This window comes from Podarcis erhardii (assembly GCF_964252035.2).
Source record: "Podarcis erhardii genome assembly, chromosome: 2".
Taxonomy (NCBI): Eukaryota; Metazoa; Chordata; class Lepidosauria; order Squamata; family Lacertidae; genus Podarcis; species Podarcis erhardii.
In genome coordinates, this window is record NC_138498.1 from 120,477,942 (window position 1) to 120,502,347 (window position 24,406).

Here is a 24,406-nt window from a genome sequence, read left to right on the forward strand (position 1 = left end):
ATGCTGTACTATTTTTAACACTTGATTGGTAGCCACCCAAAGTGGCTGGGGAAACTCAGCCAGATGGGAGGGGCATAAATAATAAATTATTATTATTATAACCTTCTAAGGTTCAGTTACAGATAGGTAGCCGTGTTGGTCTGCCATAGTCAAAACAAAATAAAAAAATTCCTTCCAGTAGCACCTTAAAGACCAACTAAGTTTGTTCTAGGTATGAGCTTTCATGTGCATGCACACTTCTTCAGATATGTTCAGGGATGTTTTTAATATTTTTAATATTTAATGCTGTACTATTTTTAACACTTGATGGGTAGCCACCCAAAGTGGCTGGGGAAACTCAGCCAGATGGGAGGGGCATAAATAATAAATTATTATTATTATAACCTTCTAAGGTTCAGTTACAGATAGGTAGCCGTGTTGGTCTGCCATAGTCAAAACAAAATAAAAAAATTCCTTCCAGTAGCACCTTAAAGACCAACTAAGTTAGTTCTTGGTATGAGCTTTCATGTGCATGCACACTTCTTCAGATATGTGTACCTTCCAGTAGCACCTTAAAGACCAACTAAGTTTGTTCTTGGTATGAGCTTTCATGTGCATGCACACTTCTTCAGATATGTGTACCTTCCAGTAGCACCTTAAAGACCAACTAAGTTCTTGGTATGAGCTTTCATGTGCATGCACACTTCTTCAGATATGTGTACCTTCCAGTAGCACCTTAAAGACCAACTAAGTTAGTTCTTGGTATGAGCTTTCATGTGCATGCACACTTCTTCAGATATGTGTATCTGAAGAAGTGTGCATGCACATGAAAGCTCATACCAAGAACTAACTTAGTTGGTCTTTAAGGTGCTACTGGAAGGAATTTTTTTATTTTGTTTTAACCTTCTAAGGGTTAAAGTGAGCGGAGCAGGATGCCTAGACGGGAAGGCAATGGGAGGAAGGGGGTGGGGCGGGGGGGGTGTGGGGAGGGCGCCTCCTCCCCTCTGCTTTCCTGCCCGGTTCATCTGTCTCTTGCAAGCGCTGCCTGGGTGGTCCCTTCTGGGATCTGGTGAGCGGGGGCGGGGCGGGGGGGGCATGCACATTGTTTGTGCATTTGGGTGAAGGGGATCCCCAGGGCTGCGGGGGAGGGTGCATGGTCGGGGGGGGGGACAGGCAGGGAAATGACAGCTGGGGTGGGGTGGGGGGCTGGGAACCCCCCTTGGGGGGGGGATACCCAGGTTCCTACTCTAGCCCAATGGTTGCCATTCATTTGATTTTGCATTCATTTTGGAATGAATTGATTCTAGAATGTATTTCAATTCACTGATTATGATTTGATGTTATTTTTGACTGTTGTTAGCCGCCCTGAGCCCGGCTTTGGCTGAGGAGGGCAGGATATAAATTTTAAAAAAATAATATTATTATTACGCCACCCAGTGAATGCCATACAAAGAAAGGGGAGGTGGATTGTTAACCTATTGGGGGATCGTGGGGCCCCAAGAGCAGCAGGAGAGACCCCCATCCCATTTATCATTTCACCCCATCCTTCCTTCCTTCCCTCCTTCCTTCCATCCTACAGATTTATTTATTTGATTTTCCATGTTAAAATTTACACTCACACCACAACATATTATATAAAAAACAAGATTCCCAAGAATCTTCTGATCGTACTTCCTTCCTTCCTTCCTTCCATCCTACAGATTTATTTATTTGATTTTCCATGTTAAAATTTACACTCACACCACAACATATTATATAAAAAGCAAGATTCCCAAGAATCTTCTGAACTTCCTTCCTTCCTTCCTTCCTTCCTTCCTTCCTTCCTTCCATCCATCCATCCTACAGATTTATTTGATTTTCCATGTTAAAATTTACACTCACACCACAACATATTATATAAAAAACAAGATTCCCAAGAATCTTCTGAACGTCCTTCCTTCCTTCCTTCCATCCTACAGATTTATTTATTTGATTTTCCTTGTTAAAATTTACACTCACACCACAACATATTATATAAAAAACAAGATTCCCAAGAATCTTCTGAACTTCCTTCCTTCCTTCCTTCCTTCCTTCCTTCCTTCCTTTCTTTATTTCTTTCTTTCTTTCTTATGCGGGTGGAGGGAATTTGGAGCAGATACGCAGCGCGAATCGGCGTTTAAAAGGGTCCCAGTGACATGCGGCTCAGATGTGCAACCCCTGATGCGTGGAAGACGGGGCTGGGTGGGAGACCTTTTGCTGCTGAATGCAAAGAGCGACTGGAAGCTGGAACCCCCCGTGGATTGAAGACAAGGGGCGCCAACTGAAATAATAATAATAATAATAATAATAATAATAATAATAATAATATATTACTTATACCCCGCCCACCTGGCTGGGTTTCCCCAGCCACTCTGGGCAGCTTCCAACAGAATGTTAAAATACAATAGTCTATTAAATATTAAAAGCTTCCCTAAATAGGGCTGCCTTCAGATGTCTTCTAAAAGTCTGGTACAGTGGCACCTCAGGTTACATATGCTTCAGGTTACATACGCTTCAGGTTACAGACTCCGCTAACCCAGAAATAGTGCCTCAGGTTAAGAATTTTGCAGTTGATTTTTTCTTTGACATCTGCTGGGAGGGCGTTCCACAGGGCGGGTGCCACCACCGAGAAGGCCCTTTGCCTGGTTCCCTGTAACCTCACTTCTCGGAGGGAGGGAATCGCCAGAAGGCCCTCAGCGCTGGACCTCAGTGTCCCGGCAGAACGATGGGGGTGGAGACGCTCCTTCAGGTATACTGGACCGAGGCCGTTTAGGGCTTTAAAGGTCAGCACCAACACTTTGAATAGAACACACTTGTGTGGCTATGGTTTATAGACCATGAGATAGCTCAGTCGGCAGAGCATACAAATTCTAGAATCCTAGAGTTGGAAGGGATCCGGGGGTCATCTAGTCCAACCCCTAACGAAGTCGGGGGACAGTGGGAAAGGCGCGCTGCGCCTCTCTCGCTGTCCCCCGAGTTTGCGGGGCTGGCGAGGGGGAGGAGCAGGCTTCTCCCCCCCGCCAGCCTTCTAACCAAGTCGGGGGACAGCGGGAAAAGCGCGCTGCGCCTCTCCCACTGTCCGCCGAGTTTGTGGGGCTGGCGACGGGGCTCTCCTGAAGCCTGGAGAGCGAGAGCGGTCGGTGCGCACCGCCCCTCTCGCTCTCCAGGCTTCAGTGAAAGCCTGCATTCGCCCCATAGGACGCACACAGATTTCCCCTTCATTTTTGGAGGGGAAAAGGTGCGACCTATAGGGCAAAAAATACGGTAGATTGTAAAACTAATAAAATGTATATATTTGAAAAAAATATAAATAAACAAATAAGACAATGCAATAATTCTCTAACAAGACAATGTGTTTGCTTTGCAGGAATTGGTGTAACACCTCTGGTCAGCACAGTTTTTGAAGAAGAAGGAAGATTCGGAATCTTCTTTGGAGCCCAGATCAGTGATGGACAAGCAAGACTTAGCTGGGCCTACAAGAAGAAGAGTGTTCGATGACTTCAACATTGGGAACAGTGGAGAATTTTTGGAAAGAACCATGCAGGAGATCCTGGGCGAGGAGGATGCCCTCAGCTCAGATGTACAGCGCCAGCAGTTCAGGCATTTCTGCTACCAGGAGGCCAAAGGGCCCCGAGAGGTTTGCAACCGGCTCCACCGCCTTTGCCGTCAGTGGCTGAAGCCAGAGCGACACACGAAAAATCAGATCCTGGACCTGGTGATCCTGGAGCAGTTCCTGGCTGTCCTCCCTCCGGAGATGGAGAACTGGGTTAGGGAATGTGGAGCGGAGACCAGCTATCAGGCGGTGGCCCTGGCTGAAGGTTTCCTCCTGAGCCAGGCAGAGGACAAGAAGCAAGAAAAGCAGCAGGTGAGAGCTTTATATCCTAATTTTTAGGGGGCAGGAGTGTGAGGGAGAGTACCCCATAATTGCTTTTGCCGGGAAAGAAATCACACATAGATTGCGAGTTTCCTTGGGCGTGGAGACTCCAGAATGTTTCTGTGTCATCTGGTGGAATTTTATTTCCTAGGCTTTGGACTTTGATGCTCAGTATTTGCTATCCAGGCCAGCTCAGGAAATATTGGTGTCTTGATAAATATTGGTGTACCACCACTACTTAGTGATTGTTTGCATGATATATACAAAAGGTTGTTGAGCTTTTTTTTCCTTTGGTGAGAGTTGTTTTGGGGCTTGTCTTGGATTTTTAAAGCATTTTTTAATACAGTGGAACCTTGGTCTTCGAACTCCTCCGTAGTCGTATGTTTCAGTTCCTGAACGTCAAAAACCTGGAAGTAATTGCTCCGGTTTTCAAATGATTTTCGGAAGCCGAACGTGCTACGCGGCTTCCATTTTGAGTTTCCCTAATGTATTGAGGCTTCAGCTTTTCAGTTTTCGAACGTTTCAGAAGTCGAACGGTCTTCTGGAACGGATTACGTTTGGAAACCGAGATTCCACTGTATAAAAAAATCGCCGTGCTTGCCATACCCGGTCCGGATTTCCCTGGACATTTTGCCAGTTTAGCAAAAATCCGCCCGGACGTCATTTTGCAGCCCAGTTCCAGGATGTATCCGGGGAAACCAGGATGTATGACAGCTCTGTAATACCCTGCTATTTGGGATGTTAATAATGTCAGTAATAAGAATAATAATTCACACATGAAAACCCCTGCTTCCCGTCATTTCCCAACCTTTTCCGAAAGCGTCTCAAGCCTTTTCCTCTGATATTCCTTTTCTAATCCTGCTCCCCATCCCCTGTTTCTGGCAAAGGGCCTGTTTGCAGAAGGGGCCGCTGGTTTCCCTGAGGCAGAGAAGACTCCTTTGGATGCCAGAGGGAGGCCCCAGAGATGGATGGTCGTGCAGGAAGGGGAACAAGGTGCCGCCATACCAGGTAAGGTTTAACGAGGGAGGAGGAGAAGTTAGGATTTATCGCTACCCAAAGGAGTCTCAAAGCGGCTAACATTCTCCTTTTTTTATAAATAATATTTATTAAAATTTCAATAAGAAAAAGGTTACAAAAATGATAAAAACAAAAAATACAAATTACAGAAAAAATAAAAACAGTTAAAAATAAATCCCTCTTTCTATATCTTACAATTCATTTACTTATTTTCAGGACTTCCTCACACCTCCCTTTTTTGTATTCCAGTTCAGATAGTTAATTCAGCAAATCCTTACCCTCTTTGTTTTATCTTAGTTCTTTATCTTCACATATTATAACTTTATATTTTCATCTAATATCAATCCATTTTTACATATTCCTATTTAACCTTATTACTAAAACCGCTTCGTTTCATTCCAACATCATTTTAACATTCAATAATTTTACAGTGTTTCTGTAAATAATCTTTAAATTTCTTCCAATCTTCTTCCACCAACTCTTCTCCCTGGTCTCGGATTCTGCCAGTCATTTCCGCCAATTCCATATAGTCCATTACTTTCATCTGCCATTCTTCCAGGGTGGGTAGATCTTGTGTCTTCCAATACTTTGCAATAAGTATTCTTGCTGCTGTTGTGGCATACATAAAGAAAGTTCTATCCTTCTTTGGCACCAATTGGCCGACCATGCCCAGGAGGAAGGCCTCTGGTTTCTTCAAGAAGGTATATTTAAATACCTTTTTCAATTCATTATAGATCATCTCCCAGAAAGCCTTAAACTTTGGGCACGTCCACCAAAGGTGAAAGAATGTACCTTCATTTTCTTTACATTTCCAGCACTTATTATCGGGCAAATGATATATTTTTGCAAGCTTGACTGGTGTCATGTACCACCTGTATATCATTTTCATAATATTCTCTCGTAAGGCATTACATGCCGTAACATTCTCCTTTCCCTTCCTCCCCCACGACAAACACTCTGTGAGGTGAGTGGGGCTGAGAGACTTCAGAGAAGTGTGACTGGCCCAAGGTCACCCAGCAGCTGCATGTGGAGGAGCGGAGACGCGAACCCGGTTCCCCAGATTACGAGTCTACCGCTCTTAACCACGACACCACATAGTGGATGCAATAAAGACAGGGCAGCCCAACCTCTCAGACTAAGTGGGCTGCAAGAATACTTTGGCACGACACAGGGAATGGAGACAAAATTTGATGCCCCCTCTCCGGGTGGTGCTGTGGGTTAAACCACAGAGCCTAGGGCTTGCCGATCAGAAGGTCGGCGGTTCGAATCCCCGCGATGGGGTGAGCTCCCGTTGCTCGGTCCCTGCTCCTGCCAACCTAGCAGCTCGAAAGCACGTCAAAGTGCAAGTAGATAAATATGTACCGCTCTGGTGGGAAGGTAAACGGCGTTTCCGTGTGCTGCTCTGGTTTGCCAGAAGCGGCTTAGTCATGCTGGCCACATGACCCGGAAGCTGTATGCCAGCTCCCTTGGCCTATAGAGCAAGATGAGCACCGCAACCCCAGAGTCGGCCACGACTGGACCTGCAAGACAGGGCCTGCAAGACAGAGCTGTTCCACCTGGCCTTTGGTTTGGACTCAGTCTGACCCTTATGTTTTCCTCGCCTTCTGGTTTTGATCTATGGGCTACTATTAAAATGAGACTGCATTTTAAATTGTATTTTTAACCTGTATTTTAAATTGGTTCCCCCTCCCATTATGTTTTTATTGTAATTTTACTGGTATTAGCTGCCCTGAGCCCGGCTAATACCGGCGGGGGAGGGCGGGGTACAAATAAAAAAATATTATTATTATTATTATTATTATTATTATTATTATTATTATTATTCCACATGGAGGAAAACGCTTGATTTGTAAGTAATGGCCTACGAGGAGTGGAGATGAATAAAAAAAGGGGGGGACCTAAACATTCAGAGTGTATAAAACGGGTGAGACAATCTGTAAACTTACCTCAGTGTGTATTTTCAACATGTGGCTCTTGGCCTCTGAGGCAAATGCGTGCTGATGTCTCTTTCCCCCTCCTTGTCTCTCGCAGGTGATGGAATGATGCTAGAAGGACCATCTCGGCTGCATCTTCCTTCTGGCAGAGGGGAAGCAGTTGCCATGGCAACAGATCAGGTAGGGGAAAAGAAGGGCTGGGGGGACAGTCCCTCTGCCCGCTGCCACCTCCCTGGGCCTGACCGAATCTCTCTCCTTCCCTTTGATTCTTCCTTTGACGAAGGCTGTGGGTCCCCATCGTTAAGGTTTAATCCTTATTTAATTTTTAGAAATAAAGTGATGGGGGGGGGTTAAGGGGCGAAAAGAACCACGATGTGCATAAGAAAGAGAAAAAAATGAGTTAAAATAAACAAAGTGCAAAAGCCTAATGTAATATACTCCCATACATTCTTATATAAATTGATGCTGTAATCATAATAAATTATTATCCTCTTTTCTTGCTTTTTTAAAATAATTTTTTATTAGTTTTACATAAAGTTGTACACAATAAACATAGCCATGCTGAGGGAAAAATAAAAAGAGGTTCTTTCTAACCTTCAGACCTCCTTCCCTCCCACCATGGGTTCCATTTCTTAAAAATAAAAAATAAAAGAATTCCTGCATCATTTACCGTTATCTATCTGCGATATAATGATAGTAACCAAAGTTCATTTTACTTTACAAGTGTCATTGCATTCCTGCCAAGGATTTCAACGGCCTACAGTGGTCTTTCGAATATATTAAAAAGGTTATTCCAGTCTTCTGAAAATACTTGGTCTTCCTGGTTGGTGATCTTTCCCGTCACGTTTTGCCATTTCTGCATATTCCATCGCCCAGTCTTCTCTGGGCGGTACTTCTCCTTCTTTCCATCTCTGGGCCAGAAGCATCATCCTAATACTACTGCTACTACTACTAATTTATTATTTAAACCCCGCCCATCAGGCTGGGTTTCCCCAGCCACTCTGGGCGGCTCCCAACAGAATATTAAAATACAATAGTCTATTAAACATTAAAAGCTTCCCTAAACAGGGCTGACTTCTTAAAAGTCTGGTAGTTGTTCTTCTCTTTGACATCTGATGGGAGGACGTTCCACAGGGCGGGTGCCATTACCGAGAAGGCCCTCTGCCTGCTTCCCTGTAACTTGGCTTCTCGCAGGGAGGGAACCACCAGAAGCCCTCAGAGCTGGACCTCAGTGTCCGGGCAGAACGATGGGGGTGGAGACGCTCCTTCAGATATACTGGACCGAGGCCGTTTAGGGCTTTAAAGGTCAGCACCAACACTTTGAATTGTGCTCAGAAACGTACTGGAAGCCAATGAAGATCTTTCAGGACCGGTGTTATATGGTCTTGGTGGCCGCTCCCAGTCACCAGTCTGGCTGCAGCATTCTGGATTAGTTGTAGTTTCCGGGTCACCTTCAAAAGTAGCCCCACGTAGAGGGCATTGCAGTAGTCCAAGCGGGAGATAACCAGAACATGCACCACTCTGGTGAGGCAGTCCACGGGCATACATTGATATTAATAGCTTGCGGCTTCCTGTATGAACTCATATTCCAAATGTTGTCAGATTTTATCCTGGTTTAAAATCCTGGACAATAAGACCCGGCCACCTTTCCTTTGTCTAGCCTTCTGGATTTTGCTGGTAGATCATGTTTAAAGGTAAAGGGACCCCTGACCATTAGGTCCAGTCGTGACCAACTCTGGGGTTGTGGCGCTCATCTCACTTTACTGGCTGAGGGAACCAACGTACAGCTTCCAGGTCATGTGGCCAGAATGACTAAGCCGCTTCTGGCAAACCAGAACAGCGCACGGAAACACCCGCTTACCTTCTGGCTATTTATCTACTTGCACTTTAAGGTGCTTCCAAACTGCTAGGTTGGCAGCAGCTGGGACCGAGCAACGGGAGCTCACCCCGTCGCAGGGATTCGAACCACCGACCTTCTGATCGGCAAGCCCTGGGCTCTGTGGTTTAGACCACAGTGCCACCCATGTCCCAGATCATGTTTATGTTCCCTTTCAAGAGGAACATGTAGATCTTTCTCTTTTAGGGTCCCGTGTCGTTCCAGGATGTGGCTGTGCATTTCACCGAGGAGGAATGGGCTCTGCTGGATCCTGACCAGAGAGGGCTACACAAGGAAGTCATGGAGGAAAACTGTAAGGTCGTCATCTCCCTTGGTGAGGCTCCGTGTTTCTCTTGTGTTTCTGGGGTGATCCTGAAGCCATCCAGGGTTTGGCTTGGCTTTTATTATCTATTTTGTGTTCTTATTTTGTATTTTAATATCATAGCTGTCAACGTTTCCCTCTTTTTAAGGGAAATTCCGTTATTCCGATAGGATTCCTCGCAAGAAAAGGGAAAAGTTGACAGCTACGTTTAATATTATGGAACTCCTGAAGAGCTTTGGGTAAAGGGTACTATTCAAATTTTAATAAGTAACTACAGTCATACCTTGATTTTCGAACAGAATGCGTTCCGGAAGTCCATTCAACTTCCGAAACGTTTGGAAACCAAGGCGCGGCTTCCGATTGGCAGTAGGGGCGTCCTGCAGCCAATCGGAAGCTGCGGAAGTTGCTCCGGGCATTCGGCTTCCGAGGCAAAGTTCAAAGTTGATCGTTAACTAAGCTGTTTGAAAATCAAGGTACAACCGTAAATAAATAAAAATTCAGATGTTGCTGGATTTCACCTCCTGCCATCCCAGACTATTGATCCTTTTAACTTTTTTATGGTTTTATTGTTATGGCTTTGTTTTCATTTCTGCAAACCGCTTTGATATATCTTTTGTAATGATACAGTGGTACCTTGGGTTACAGAGCTTCAGGTTACAGACGCTTCAGGTTACAGACTCCGCTAACCCAGAAATAGTACCTCTGGTTAAGAACTTTGCTTCAGGATGAAGTGGCTGCTGGAAGCCCCATTAGCTAAAGTGGTGCTTCAGGTTAAAAACAGTTTCAGGTTAAGAACAGATCTCCAGAACGAATTAAGTTCTTAACCCGAGGTACCACTGTACTGCACTATATAAATATAGATACATAAATCAATATAAAATCTGTTTTGAAGTCCTTAAAGGACTTAAAGGTAATCTCCAAAATGTTATTTATTTATTTATTCTAAAAATTGTAAAACAACAACAACAACAACAACAACCCATAAAAATCAGCATAAATTAACAGATAGGACATTTCTTGTGCTATAGAACCTCATGCCCCATCTCGCCCCACTGCTGGCATGTATAAATGCTAAAATTCAAACTTTATACATTAGTTTTTCTATAGTTCTGTAATTCCACTTTTCCATATAAATGAAAAGCCTAATTGAATTATTTTTGAAAAATATTGCAAAATGGAGATTTTGTTAGATAGGATATATAGATAGATATATATCCATAGTTGCAAAACAACATCAGAAATGACATTCTGTTTTGTAAATTGCCGTCCTACCTTGCCTCAGATGTTTCAAGCATTGGAATATTTACTATGTGATTTGGGGCTCCATTTCTATCTCAGTCTCTTTCCTGTTTCCAGGTGGAAAGGGTTTTCAGCATGATTCCACCACACCTCAAAGGACACCTACAAATGACAAACCATACCAGTGCCAGGAATGTGGAAAGAGCTTCACTCACAAGTGGGTTCTCACTAATCATCAAAGAATTCACACAGGGGAGAAACCATACAAATGCTTGGAGTGTGGAAAGTGCTTCACTCGGAAGGTGAACCTCATCCCTCATCAGAGAATCCACACAGGGGAGAAACCATACCAGTGCTTGGAATGTGGAAAGACCTTCAGGCAGAAGAGATATCTCACTTCACATCAAACCATTCACACAGGACAGAAATTATTTCAGTGCTTGGAGTGCGGAAAGAGCTTCAGGCACAATATAACTCTCACGAATCATCAAAAATTTCACAAGGGAGAGACGCCGTATCAATGCTTAGAGTGCGGAAAGAGCTTCATCAGTATTTCCCACCTTACGTCCCACCAAACACTTCACACAGGGGAGAAACCGTATCAGTGCCCCGAGTGCGAGAAACGCTTCACTCAGAAGAGTCACCTGACCTCTCACCAAACAATTCACACAGGGGAGACGCCATATAAATGTTTGGAGTGTGGGAAGTGCTTCCGTCTCAGCAGATACCTCACTTCTCATCAGAGAATCCACACAGGGGAGAAACCTTATCGGTGCTCAGAGTGTGGAAAAAGCTTTGGTGAAAAGAAAACATTAGCTTCTCATCAAAAGAATTCACACCCTGGGGAAACTGTGTAATTGATTAGAGAGTGGAAAATCATTTGTAATCTGTCACCATTGGAGATGCAATAAAAAGTTATTTACAAAAACAACAACCCAAAACCCAATGATCTTGTCAAATAATTCACCAAGCAGAATCCATATCAACATCACCTCAGCATTACTGCACACCTTCAACGTCATCAAAGAATCTACGCAGGGAAGAGACTAATCCTTTATTCAGAAGATACACCTTACTCTTCCGCACTCAGGAAAAACTGTAGAACGAGATTCTATCACTCACTGTAGAAATGAACGCCAGGCAAGGAGTCATATTGATGTGCTGACAACAAAGAAACCTAACTGTTTTTAAAAATTTGATTTCCACTTGCTTTAGTAACATAGAGAGAAATTATGGTCTATAGGTTGGTGGCCCATAATGTGGTATAAATCGTGACAGGGGACAGCTCCTGCTAGGCTTCCACTAGTCCCTGCACAATGTCCCCCCAAAGCCTTTTTGGGAATTTAAGGTCACCTTCTGAGGTGGGATATGAGTAGCTCCTAAGCAGAAATGCTGTTTGCTCAGGTGAGTTTGTCTCGAGGGGAGGGAAAGGAGGGAAAGTGCAGAAACAGGCAGAGGAAGGAAAGGGTGTGTGGATTTGCCGAGTGTGCAAGATAGATCTTAAGCACACACTAAACACTTACATGTTAATTCTCTCTCTCTCTCTCTCTCTCTCACACACACACACACACACACACACGCACACACACACACACACACTGTCATGCGTGGAGAGTCCGCCTCCCGCTCTGGTAACTTCACAGATAAGAATTAACAAGCAGTTTACCGTATTTTTCGCTCTATAAGACGCACCAGACCCCAAGACGCACCTAGTTTTTGGAGGAGGAAAGCAAGAAAAAAAATATTCTGAATCTCAGAAGCCAGAACAGCAAGAGGGATCGCTGCGCAGCAAAAGCAGCAATCCCTCTTGTTGTTCTGGCTTCTGCGATAGCTGCGCAGCCTGCATTCGCTCCATAAGACGCACACACATTTCCCCTTACTTTTTAGGAGGGAAAAAGTGAGTCTCTTAGAGCAAAAAATACGGTATATTTTATAGTTCTTTTATTCAGGCATCAGCTTGCAAGCAACAATCCACACCCCTCCCCAAGGAGAGGAGAGCAGTCGGCTTCTCTACATCCTCCTGCTTCCGTCTTCCGCAGCAGCCGAGGTGCCATTGGGAAGTTCCTCCTCTTCTCTGCGTCCCCAGAGTTGTCCGTGACTGGACCTAATGGTCACGGGTACCTTTACCTTTATAAGACCGACAGCCGACCTCAGTAGAGCCAGCAGGGGAATTTTATTTTATTTTTTTGCTTGAGGCAGAATAGGAAATGGGGGCCCGCTCCATAAGTCAAAGTGTGGAATATTCAAAGCTAAGGAAGTTATTCTGGCCCCTCAGGAACAAGATCCCATAAGTGCCAGAAAAATAAAACTACATGACCGTACATTTGCTGCCTTGTCATGATGCCCCAAATCATCAATCTCACATCAGGCTAGACTGGAGAGAAGAGGCTTCCTATTGGCTCAGCTTTTGGCACTGATCATTACAAGGAGACTGCAATTATGCTTGAAGGTCCTTTTCTCCTCCTCCCTCGTGATCCTTTTTCTTTTTGTGTTGTGTCTTTTAGATTGTTAGCCTGAGTGCAAGGACTGTTTGAGAGTAGGGTAAAAAAAAATGCTTTAGATAAGCAAGTAAAAAATAAAATAAACGGTGTACATTATGCCTGCGTATATTAGCAATTGGTTTTCTCAAGACCTGTTTGATCTCTTAACCCATTTCCCTTTGCCAACCGATTTGAAAGGTAAAAAAATTGTGTGCAGGCACACTTCTTCAAATACTAAATATCTGAAGAAGTGTGCATGCACACGAAAGCTTATACCAAGAATAAACTTAGCTGGTCTCTAAGGTGCCACTGGACAATTATATATATATATACAGTGGTTCCTCGGGTTAAGAACTTAATTCGTTCTGGAGGTCCGTTCTTAACTTGAAACTGTTCTTAACCTGAGGTACCACTTTAGCTAATGGGGCCGCCCGCTGCCGCCGCACGATTTTTGTTCTTGTTCTGAAGCAAAGTTCTTAACCCGAGGTACTATTTCTAGGTTAGCGGAGTCCGTAACCTGAAGCGTCTGTAACCCGAGGTACTACTAGATATATACAGTGGTACCTTGGGTTACATATGCTTCAGGTTACATACGCTTCAGGTTACAGATTCCGCTAACCCAGGAATAGTGCTTCAGGTTAAGAACTTTGCTTCAGGATGAGAACAGAAATTTTGCTCCGGCGGCGCAGCAGCAGCAGGAGGCCCCATTGACAGCACAGAGTTGAGGTCATTTCCCAAACTTGGGTCTCCAGTTGTTTCCAGACTACAGTTCCCATCATCCCTGACCGCTGGTCCCTCTAGTTAGGGACGATGGGAGTTGTAGTCCAAACAGCTAGAGGAGACCCAAGTTTGGGGAAACCCTGCACTAGAAGCAGTAAGGAACAACAACAACAATTTATTTATACCCCACCCATCTGGCTGGGTTTCCCCAGGCCCTCTGGGTGGCTCGCAACAGGATATTAAAAGCACAATAAGACATCAAACATTAAAAACTTCCCTAAACAGGGCTGCCTTCAGACGTCTTCTAAAAGTCAGATAGTTGTTTATCTCCTTGACATCTGATGGGAGGGCGTTCCACAGGGCGGGTGCCACTACTGAGAAGGCCCTTTCCCTGGTTCCTTGTAACCTCACTTCTCTCAGGGAGGGAACCGCCAGAAGGCCCTCGGAGCTGGACCTCAGTGTCCAGGCAGAACAATGGGGGTGGAGACGCTCCTTCAGGTATTCAATAAGTTGATGCAGGTGCTACCAGTGACTACAGATGGGCGGCATATAAATAATAAATTACTGTTATTATGACTACTACTATAACCACGAGGGCTGAACTCTGCTGCTCCACTGTGCCAGGGCTTCTCCCCCCCCCCCCACAGGAATTTTTATTAATGTTTTCACAATATAATAAAATTATATTTTTAAAAAATGACATCGAAAAGAAAGAAAGAAAGAAAGAAAAGTAAAGAGGGGAATGCAAAGGAATGAAGAAAAAAGAGAAGAAAGACAACAACAACAACAACAACAACAATTTATTATTTATATCCCGCCCATCTGGCTGGGTTTCCCCAGCCACTCTGGGCGGCTTCCAACAAAACACTAAAATACAATAACCTATTAAACATTAAAAGCTTCCCTAAGCAGGGCTGCCTTCAGATGTCTTCTAAAAGTTTGGTAGTTATTTTTCTCTTTGACATCTGGTGGGAGGGTGTTATTATTTAGAATAGAATAGAATAATATATAATAATATATAATATATATAATATATAATATATAATATATAATATATAATATAATATCATTAATATAATATAATATAATATAATATTGTGTGTGTATCACTCTATGTCTGTTTGTTTTATTATTTCTAGAGGGATACACACACACACACAATTATGATATATGATATGATATGATATGATATGATATGATATGATATGATATGATATGATATGATATTAATGTGTGTTTGTTTTATTATTTCTAGATCTCTCCCCCTCTATGCTAATTAATCCCTGCGCCACGGCTTCTGTAGAGTTAAAACGAGGCGGCCTTCCTTTCCTAGAGAGGACGCGAATGTGGCGAGGAAGGGAGGTGCGGGGGGGGGCGAGGTCCTCCAGAGCCAGCGCTCTTCCCTCCTGCCCAGCCCCCCCCCCAGTGCGCATGCCTGGTCCTTCCCGCGGCTTTTTCCTGGTGAGCTCCCGCAGACCCACCTCTGGCCCCGGCGCATGTGGGTGCAGGGGAGCCCCAGGGAGGAGGGGGCATAGGGAGAAGGGGGGCAGGAGAGGAGACCCCCTGGGTGGGGAGATGGGCAGACCCCCAGCACCAGGCAGGCGCTGAATGGAGGGGGAGAAGGGGGGAGTCCTTGGTTTATTGGGGGGGGGAGGAGAGGAGCTCCCCCAATAAAATATTTCATAGAATTGTAGGCATGGAAAGGGACCCAGGGGGAACAACGCAACAGTCACAAAAATAATAGTAGATAAAGAAGATCGCATTGGTGGAGGGAAGTACTGGGCTGTGGGGCAAGGAGGTGAAGGGGTTAATTGAAATTGCTAAAGATTGGTTGCTCAAGATTTAAGAGATTTAAGAGAAATTGCTCAAGATTTAAGAGATTTACCGTAAATTTTAATAAAGATTCTACAGTGTTACATACGCTTCAGGTTACAGATTCCGCTAACCCAGAAACAGTGCTTCAGGTTAAGAACTTTGCTTCAGGGTGAGGACAGAAAGCGCGCGGCGGCGGCAGCGGGAGGCCCCATTAGCTAAAGTGGTGCTTCAGGTTAAGAACAGTTTCAGGTTAAGAACAGACCTCCAGAACGAATTAAGTACTTAACCTGAGGTACCACTGTATAAGGAAATCAGATAGCAGCAAGAAATATCAAGTAAACGTATCGGAGAGGAGATCAGTGTACAGTGGTACCTCAGGTTACAGACGCTTCAGGTTACAGACTCCGCTAACTCAGAAATAGTACCTCGGGTTAAGAACTTTGCGTCAGGATGAGAACAAAAATCGTGCTCCGGTGGCGTGGTGGCAGCGGGAGGCCCCATTAGCTAAAGTGATGCTTCAGGTTAAGAACAGTTTCAGGTTAAGAACGGACCTCCGGAACGAATTAAGTTCTTAACCTGAGGTACCTCTGTAAATGAAAACATGAGACTTATGGTTTTTTACATATGATTTTATTTTGGAGTTGTCTGTTTATTTTGGAGTTGATTGTTGTAAAGAATGTATATTATGTGACTACAATAATAAAAGTTTTTTTTTTTTAAAAAAAGGAAAGGGACCCAGGGGTCATCTAGTCCAACCCCCTGCAATACAGGAATAACTCAGCTAAAGCATCCATGACAGGTTGCCATCCAATCTCTGCTTGAAAAACCTCCAAGGAAGGAAAGTCTGCCCCGCTCTGAGGGAGACCGTTCCACTGTCAAACAGCTTTTTGCTGTCAGAATGTTTTTCTGGCATTGCCATTCAAATTATGTCTAATAATAATAATAATAATAATTTTTATTTATACCCCGCCCTCTCTGGCCAGGGCAGCTGACACCAATAAAATCACAGTAAAAGCATAAGGGGGGTGGGGACCAATTCAAAATACAGGTTAAAATGCAATTTTAAATGCAGCCTCATTTTAAAAGTAGCCGATAGATCAAGACCATAAGGGGAGGGAAACATAAGGGTCCGACTGAGTCCAAACCAAAGGCCAGTGGGGTGGGGCTCACCTGCTCACACCACAATCTTTTATTCTAGTTGGCACCCCTGGCATTTGATTCACCTCGGTGCCACCTCCCTACAATACCCACACCAGAAAGCCAAGCTTCTTTCTCTTCCAATAAATAAGGAAGCCGTTTTGATGCGCACTGTGGAATCACAGACTTGCAGAATTGGAAGTCATCTAGTCTAGGGTTCTTTTGCCCAACGTGGGGCTCGAACCTTCGACCCTGAAGGTTACATACGCTTCAGGTTACAGACTCCGCTAACCCTGAAATAGTGCTTCAGGTTAAGAACTTTGCTGCAGGATGAGAACAGAAATTGTCTTCCGGCGGCGCGGCAGCAGCGGGAGGCCCCATTAGCTAAAGTGGTGCTTCGGGTTAAGAACAGTTTCAGGTTAAGAACGGACCTCCGGAACGAATTAAGTACTTAACCTGAGGTACCACTGTAATAATCTGCTAACAGAACTGTGTGTCGGATTTGCAGGACTTGGAAGCACCTCTGGGAGTTGCCCTGAGAGAAAATTAGCAATAATCCTTTGGGGGCCTTCCAGCAACATAGATCAATGATGGAAGAAGATTCAGCTGAACCTGAAGCAGGAAGGGGCCCCCAAACCACCAAGACTGGGAGCAGTGAGGAATTCTGGGGGGAAACCATGGAGAAGATATTGAGGGAAGACGACACCCTCAGCTCAAATGTTCAGCAGCAGCAGTTCAGGCAATTTCACTACACAGAGGCCAAGGGTCCCCGAGAGGTTTGCAGCCGACTCCACCATCTCTGCCGTGAGTGGCTGAAGCCAGAACTTCACACAAAATCTCAGATCCTGGACCTGGTGATCCTGGAGCAGTTCCTGGCTGTCCTCCCTCCGGAGATGGAGAACTGGGTGAGGGAATGTGGGGCGGAGACCAGTTCCCAGGCAGTGGCCCTGGCCGAAGGTTTCCTCCTGAGCCGGGCAGAGGAGAAGAAGCAGGAAGAGCTGCAGGTAAGAAAAAATAATTTTAGGGCTAAGAATTCCAGGGAAGATAGGCTTTTATGCACTGAGCTGAATCCTAGAACAATAGGATCCAGAATGCAGCAGTCTGATTGGTCCGCAGGAGCCACCCAATCCAGCTCCAGGTGGAAGTGAATCAGCGACAAGATTGGCCTGCAGGAGCAGCCAATCAGGCTTCTGGATGAAGTGAATCAGCAACCTGATTGGCCTGCAACCAATCATGTGGGGCCCATTCTGTAAATAATGTATATATAGCTAGATGTTTTGCGGAAAGTTTCATTCATAGCTACTATGAGCTGAATAAAGAGCATGAAATTCACACTCGACTCTGAGTGTATTTCATATGCTTAATTGATTTTATTAAATGCCCAACTCATTTTGTTTTTGTTTTTTCCAAATAATAATTCTCCCTACACACACACACACACTATAGTGGTCAGTTATCCCCACTATAAATAAAGTGGCCACTACAGTGGTACCTCGGGTTACAGACGCTTCAGGTTACAGATGCTTCAGGTTACAGACTCTGCTAACCCAGAAATAGTACCTCGGCTGAAGAACTTTGCTTCAGGATGAGGACAGAAATCGTGCGGCGCAGCGGAAGGCCCCATTGGCTAAAGTGGTACCTCGGGTTAAGAACAGGTTCAGGTTAAAAACGGACCTCCAGAACGAATTAAGTTCTTAACCCGAGGTACCACTGTATAAATAAAGCGATCAATAGAGAGCATGTTGATAAACTTGCTTTGTGAGTTTGTCCAAATCCCTTTTCTGTTTCTTAACCCCAATCCCTCTTTTGATCTTCCTTGCTGTTTCAGGTAAATGGTATGTTGTCAGAAGGGACCAACAATTTCCATGAGGCAGAGAAGACTCTCTTGGACGCTGGAGAGCATTCGCTGAGACGGGGGACAGCCCAGGAGGACGACAGCGGGGCCTCCTTGCTGGGTAAAGATTAACCTCCTCTTTATTGTTTATGCAAGGAATTAATGGGATTCTTTTAGGTTCTGCTCAATCTTTGGGAGGCAGGACACATTCGTCCAATTAAACAATAGGTTTATTTTTAATAGAACTGAAATATAAAATGCACAATAATGTCCACACTATAAATGTTATGTGAGACATTTTGTAACGTCAAGGTGTACTTAAGATTTGTGTCACTAAACCTCCGAGAAACTTTTTTGCTACTGACCGATGGGTTTAAAAAAAATTATTATTATTATTATTTATACTTTTCAGATTTATACATTTCACTGATTTTACAATCATTTAAATTTCAAAACTTGATTTCCTTCCCCCTCTTTCTGCAGTTCCTTAAATTTATTTTTTAATATCTTCTGCATATCCTAATTAACTTAATGCGCTCATTTATTCATCTTCTTTAAATATATACTCTTATTACAATAATCCTGCCAATGTTTTTATCTCTTTACAATCTATCTGCAAATATTCAATAAACCAATGCCATTTTTTAAAAATAAAAAGTTTGTTATCTGGATGTCTTATTCTTTCTGTAAGTTTCTCCATTTCTGCATATTCCTTACGCTTATGTATCCATTCTTCCTTTGCTGGGACTTCTGCTTCTTTCCATTTGGGCGCAAGTAAAATTATTGTTCTCGAAGCTACAAACATGAATCTGACCAAACTGCGGGAGGCAGTGGAAGACAGGAGTGCCTGGCGTGCTCTGGTCCAGGGGGTCACGACTGAACGACTAAACAACAACAACAAAATTATTGCCTCTGTAGCCACATACATGAAGAAAATTCAACACAGTTTAGGTAGTTCTGTCCCTATAATTCCCAAGAGAAAAGCTTCTGGTTTTCTGTTATTTTAAACATAGAGGAGGGAGAAAGGTTGTTTTCTGCTGCTCCAGAGAAGCGGACACGGAGCAATGGATCCAAACTACAAGAAAGAAGATTCCACCTAAACATTAGGAAGAACTTCCTGACAGTAAGAGCTGTTTGACAGTGGAATTTGCTGCCCAGGAGTGTGGTGGAGTCTCCTTTGGAGGTCTTTAAGCAGAGGCTTGACAACCATATGTCAGGAGTGCTCTGATGGTGTTTCCTGCTTGGCAGGGGGTTGGACTCGATGGCCCTTGTGGTCTCTTCCAACTCTAGGATTCTATGATTCTATGAAACATTCTTTTCATTTCATTATGTATCATTTCCAAGTAAGCCTTAAACCTTACTACAAAATCAATGGATTTTTTGTCCTGATCTTAGGGATCTTCTTGTGGAATGGAATGATGCCGGCAATATCTACTCAGCCATCTCTTCTTGGTGCTGGAGGGGAAACAGCTGTTGTGACACCTGGCCAGGTACGGAGACGGACCGCTGGGAAGAGAGTCTAGGGGCTGTCTTTCCCTTCCTCACCTCCTTGGGTGCAAAGAATTCCTCCTTCCTGCCAAAGCTGCCCACTAGGAAGACTGGGGAAGCCACTCAATACAGTTTACGTTCTACAGGATAATAATAGCATCATAGAATTGTAGAGTTGGAAGGGGACCTGAGGCTCATCTAGTCCAACCCCAGGAAGATGCAGCCATCCCAGCCTCCTTTCCTTGACTAGCGTGATAAGAATTTTAAGCCCTTAGATATATAATAAATGTACCAACCAAGCACGTACATAGGTCAGCACAGGAAGACCGACCTGAAACCATTTTTGATTCCCAAACTGACCAAATGTTTTCCCTGCAAGGAGGGAGGGGGGTCAGAGAGCCTTCCTGAAGGAACAGTTACCCAAACCTGACTGTGCAGTGTGCAGTCACCCGAACCGGGCCCCAGCCCCAAAATTCCCTAATTCTTTCTTCTTCGATCATTAGCTAAAATCCATTAGCTTGAGCTGTACAGTGGTGCCTCGCAAGACGAAAAGAATCCGTTCCGCGATTCTCTTCATCTAGCGGTTTTTTCGTCTTGCGAAGCAAGCCCATTGACAGCTTAGCAGATTAGCGCTATTAGCCGTCTAGCGGCTTTTAGCGATCAGCTGTTAAGCGGCTTATCAGCGGATCAGCTGATAAGAGGCTTAGCGGCTTAGGAAAAGGGGGGGAAAGCGTAAAAAACCCGCAGGAACTTGCAAGACATTTTCGTCTTACGAAGCAAGCCCATAGGGAAATTCGTTTTGTAAAGCGCCTCCAAAACGGAAAACCCTTTCGTCTAGCGGGTTTTCCGTCTTGTGAGGCGTTCGTCTTGCGGGGCACCACTGTATAACACAAACCAGCTGCATAAACAGAGTCTTCTCCTTTATTAACCCATGAAGGCTTAATGGATGGCCTTGTCAGTTCCGTGTGGAGACAGGATGGTCTTATCTTACCGGTTGTAAGCTGTCTTGACCACGCTGACGCACAGGCCTTGCACAGACCCTGTCAGCCCACGGGCCCGGGGATGGCGCCAGCCAAGATAAGGAGTACAGGAACAGGAATCTCTGTTCATGCTCAAGGATGTAAACTTACATGTATAAACACATGGGCTGGATTCATAGGGAGAGGGGGCTTGGAGGGGATATATACTGTATGCAATTCCTCTTTCTTTGTGCTTGCTGTGAACCGATTTACGCAGTGCCTTCTGCTGCTCCTGACAGCAGGAATAAAGACTCTTTCTCTGAACCAAACCTCGGTGTCTCTTGACTCCTTCCTCCCCTCTCAGGAGCAACGCAGACCCAACCAGTGGGAAAGGCTACATTCCCATTGTCTCAGGAATTGAGTAATCAGCATTTTAATGGGTGACAGACTATCATGGGTGACAGGCTATCAGGAAAAGCAAACAGGAAAAAGAAGATTCAAATTTCTGCTGTAGACCACCCCTTCTGTGATGTATGTATGATGTATAGAGGGGTGGTCTTGCTCTCCAGGGTAGGGAATTTAAAATGTCTATGTAAGGGCAGACACACCTGGGTTCTAGGTCCTCCTCCTTTCCTGCGTGTGAGGGGAGCACCCTGTTGCAACAGATCAATAAAGATCAAGCTTACTAGCTGCTTTGCTTCTCAATATTCTCTGGTTGGCCTCTGTTATTTTCTCCTACCAATAGGGAACCTACGAAAGGAATCCAGATGGGCTCTTGGATACCCCCCCCCCCCATAAAGGAAAAGGGCAGGTTTTGTTTACAACACTAGCCATCCGGATTTTGCTGGTAGGTAATGTTTACGATAAAGAGGAAACTGTTCTTTCACTTTTAGAGTCCGGTGTCCTTCGAAGACGTTGCTGTGTATTTCTCAAATGAGGAGTGGGCTGTGCTGGATCCCCACCAGAAAGTGCTGCATAGAGAAGTCATGGAAGAGATCATTGCCTCTCTCGGTAAAGGGCTTTGCTTGTTTTTATACTGTATTTTGTTCTGTGAACTGCCTTGAGATCTTACAAGCGGTATTTAAATTTACAGTCATACCTCGGGTTGAAGCTGCTTCAAGTTAAGCACTTTCGGATTGCACTCCGTGGCGACCCGGAAGTAACGGAACACATTACTTCTGGGTTTCACCGCTCGCGCATGTTCAGGCGGTCAAAATGACATCACGCGCATGTGTGGAAACAGTGAATCGCGACCTGCAGATGCGTGTTGTGTTTACTTCAGGATGTGAACAGGGATCCCATTCATATCCCGAGGTACCACTGTACTAAATAAATAAATTTAATAATAAAACAAGTCTTTTCAGTTTCTCCTTTATCAGAAGCATTGATTGAACTTGTTCAGTGATTTGAGACTCCCCATTTCTTCCTCAGGCTCTAATCGCCACAGAAAGAACTTCCGCCAGAGTCCTGCCGTTATTCCCTATCAAAGAATTCGCACCGGGGAAAATTCGTATCAGTGCTTGGAATGCGGAAAGAGCTTCAGGCAGAAAATAACCCTCATCCGCCATCAAAGAATTCACACCGGGGAAAATCCGTATCAGTGCTTGGAATGCGGAAAGTGCTTCAAACAGAAGATCACTCTCATCCATCATCAAAGAATCCACACAGGAGAGAAACCATACAAATGCCTGGAATGTGGAAAAGACTTCCTTCGCAGTTCTTACCTTACTTCCCATCAGAGAATCCACACAGGGGAGAAGCCGTATAAATGCTTGGAATGTGGGAAGAGTTTCACGAGGAAGAGAAGTCTCACTTCTCATCAGAGTATTCAGGCAGGGGAGGAACTATATAAGTCCTGGGCTTGTGGAAAGAAGTTCTGTCATGTTTCATACCTTACTTCCCATCAGATAATCCACACAGGGGAGGAACCCTATAAATGTTTGGAATGTGGGAAGAGCTTCCTTCACAGTTCTCGCCTTACTTCTCATCAGAGAACTCACACGGGAGAGAAACCGTATCAGTGCTCGGAGTGTGGGAAGAGCTTCACTCGGAAAAGGAACCTCGCTTCTCATGGAAGAATTCACACAGGAGAGAAACCATATCAATGCACTGAATGTGGGAAGAGCTTCCGACACAGGCCGTACCTTATTTCCCATCAGAGAATTCATACCGGGGAGAAACCTTATCAGTGTTTGGAGTGTGAAAAGGGCTTCTACCTTAGTTCTAGCCTAACTCGCCACCAGAGAATTCACAGAGGTAGAAAGGCACTTACTCCCACATGTGGTGGACTTGTACAAAGGTAACTGGTTTTTGGAAATGTGTATTCTGATCGTTTCCCAAACATTTTCAATGACCCACAAATGGCACTCCCCCCAAAAATTTTTTGAATGGGGTTGGGGGTGTATACAATAATCTTTTTGGGGGGAGGCGGATCATGGCAGCTGCCCATCTAAGATGGCCTGTAAGACAGAGTTGTTCCGCCTGGCTTTTGGCTTGAAATCAATTTGATTCCCTTCCCCTCTTTCCTTTTTCCTTTCTCCTTCTGTGTTGGAACTCCTATTTGGGGACTTCCCTGGCTTTTTTCTGGCCCAATCTGGATAGTTGGCCTTGGTGAAGTTTTTGATTTGAGTTTCCATTGAAATGAGGCTGCATTCTAATGTTTTAATGTTGTATTTTAATCTTGTTTTTTAAGTTGTATTCCAATCAATTTGTTTTTATATCAGTTGTTAGCCGCCCTGAGCCTGGTCTTGGCTGGGGAGGGCGGGGTATAAATAAATTATCATCATCATCAAACCATTGTGGGAGATCAGAAGACATCCGATGCCAAATCTGGGGACTCACACTAACAGAGAAGTTAACAAATGTGTGCACTTTGCAATCCATGCTCCAAAGATTCATTTTATGTAACGTTCTGCTTTGTTCCACATATAGCTTCTTAAAAAGCTGGTTATCCCCTCTTCGTGGTGCAGCAATAAAACCGCTAGCACATTTGCAAAGCTAACCTGGGTCTGGTATGGTTTCAAGTTGGACTCTCAACTATGTGTTGAGAGTCCTGCTATGCAAGGGGTTGGACTAGATGACCCACAGAGCCCCTTCCGACTCTATGATTCTGTGAAATATACATGGCCTTCTGTGGGTGGGGTATCCTAGGTTAATTTCCACCCCCTAATATTATTTAGCATCATCTGTGATGAAAATTAAAAAGTTGGAATGTTAATGAACAACAAGTACGCATTGTGTTCAGAATCTGTGAGCTGGTTTCTGTTTTGCACCTCACCCTTCATATTATTGTATTTATTGTTCTTTTGTATATTTTGTATATATCTGAGTTGTATATATCTAAGTTGTTTTCAAAAATTCACACAGGTGGAAAACTAATGTTCGGAGTGTGTGGACTGTCATATGACCGTAAGGTGAGAGAATGTTCTCTAAAACTTTAATTACATTACTAAAAAAGAAAAAAAGCCAATTCAGTGTCACGCTTTTATATATTCAAATATAATTCACTACTGAGTTTTAGTTGAATGTACATACATCCTACAACACCAGTTACTTGATTGTTACTTTACTTTTCTAAATCAGGGCAAAATTGAAAGAATGGAATGGATAATTTTTTACAGAACAAAAGATGGTCAGACAAAATTTATATTTTTATTTGCATTTCTTTTATAAACCAGGCCAAACCAGAAAGAATGGAAAAAAATTCATAGAACC

At 44.2% G+C, this 24,406-nt stretch overlaps 2 protein-coding genes across 2 annotated transcripts; both read left to right on the forward strand.

Moving 5' to 3' along the window:
• The first annotated feature begins 946 nt into the window (after window positions 1-946).
• Window positions 947-11,137, forward strand: LOC309336903 (zinc finger protein with KRAB and SCAN domains 8-like). Its single transcript, XM_081853397.1, has 6 exons — window positions 947-1,048; window positions 3,365-3,862; window positions 4,759-4,879; window positions 6,920-7,002; window positions 8,906-9,032; window positions 10,377-11,137. Exons 2-6 carry the CDS (start codon window positions 3,446-3,448, stop codon window positions 11,114-11,116), a joined length of 1,488 nt encoding a protein of 495 aa, XP_081709523.1. The 5' UTR covers window positions 947-1,048; window positions 3,365-3,445; the 3' UTR covers window positions 11,117-11,137.
• A 5,238-nt stretch (window positions 11,138-16,375) lies between these two features.
• On the forward strand, window positions 16,376-24,320 carry LOC309336834 (uncharacterized protein). The gene is made up of 5 exons (XM_081853230.1): window positions 16,376-17,415; window positions 18,240-18,366; window positions 19,641-19,735; window positions 21,586-21,703; window positions 22,124-24,320. The coding sequence occupies exons 1-5, from the start codon at window positions 16,999-17,001 to the stop codon at window positions 22,993-22,995; spliced, it is 1,629 nt and encodes a 542-aa protein (XP_081709356.1). The 5' UTR covers window positions 16,376-16,998; the 3' UTR covers window positions 22,996-24,320.
• Window positions 24,321-24,406: the final 86 nt, after the last annotated feature.

Bases quoted from the DNA above. Each gene is read 5' to 3' on its own strand.
- LOC309336834 (XM_081853230.1), top strand. From the start codon at position 16,999: ATGATGGAAGAAGATTCAGCTGAACCTGAAGCAGGAAGGGGCCCCCAA. The intron at 17,416-18,239 runs GTAAGAAAAAAT...TTGCTGTTTCAG, and splicing joins AGAAGCAGGAAGAGCTGCAG to GTAAATGGTATGTTGTCAGA. The intron at 21,704-22,123 runs GTAAAGGGCTTT...TTTCTTCCTCAG, and splicing joins AGAGATCATTGCCTCTCTCG to GCTCTAATCGCCACAGAAAG.
- LOC309336903 (XM_081853397.1), top strand. From the start codon at position 3,446: ATGGACAAGCAAGACTTAGCTGGGCCTACAAGAAGAAGAGTGTTCGAT. The intron at 3,863-4,758 runs GTGAGAGCTTTA...TTTCTGGCAAAG, and splicing joins AGAAGCAAGAAAAGCAGCAG to GGCCTGTTTGCAGAAGGGGC. The intron at 4,880-6,919 runs GTAAGGTTTAAC...TGTCTCTCGCAG, and splicing joins ACAAGGTGCCGCCATACCAG to GTGATGGAATGATGCTAGAA.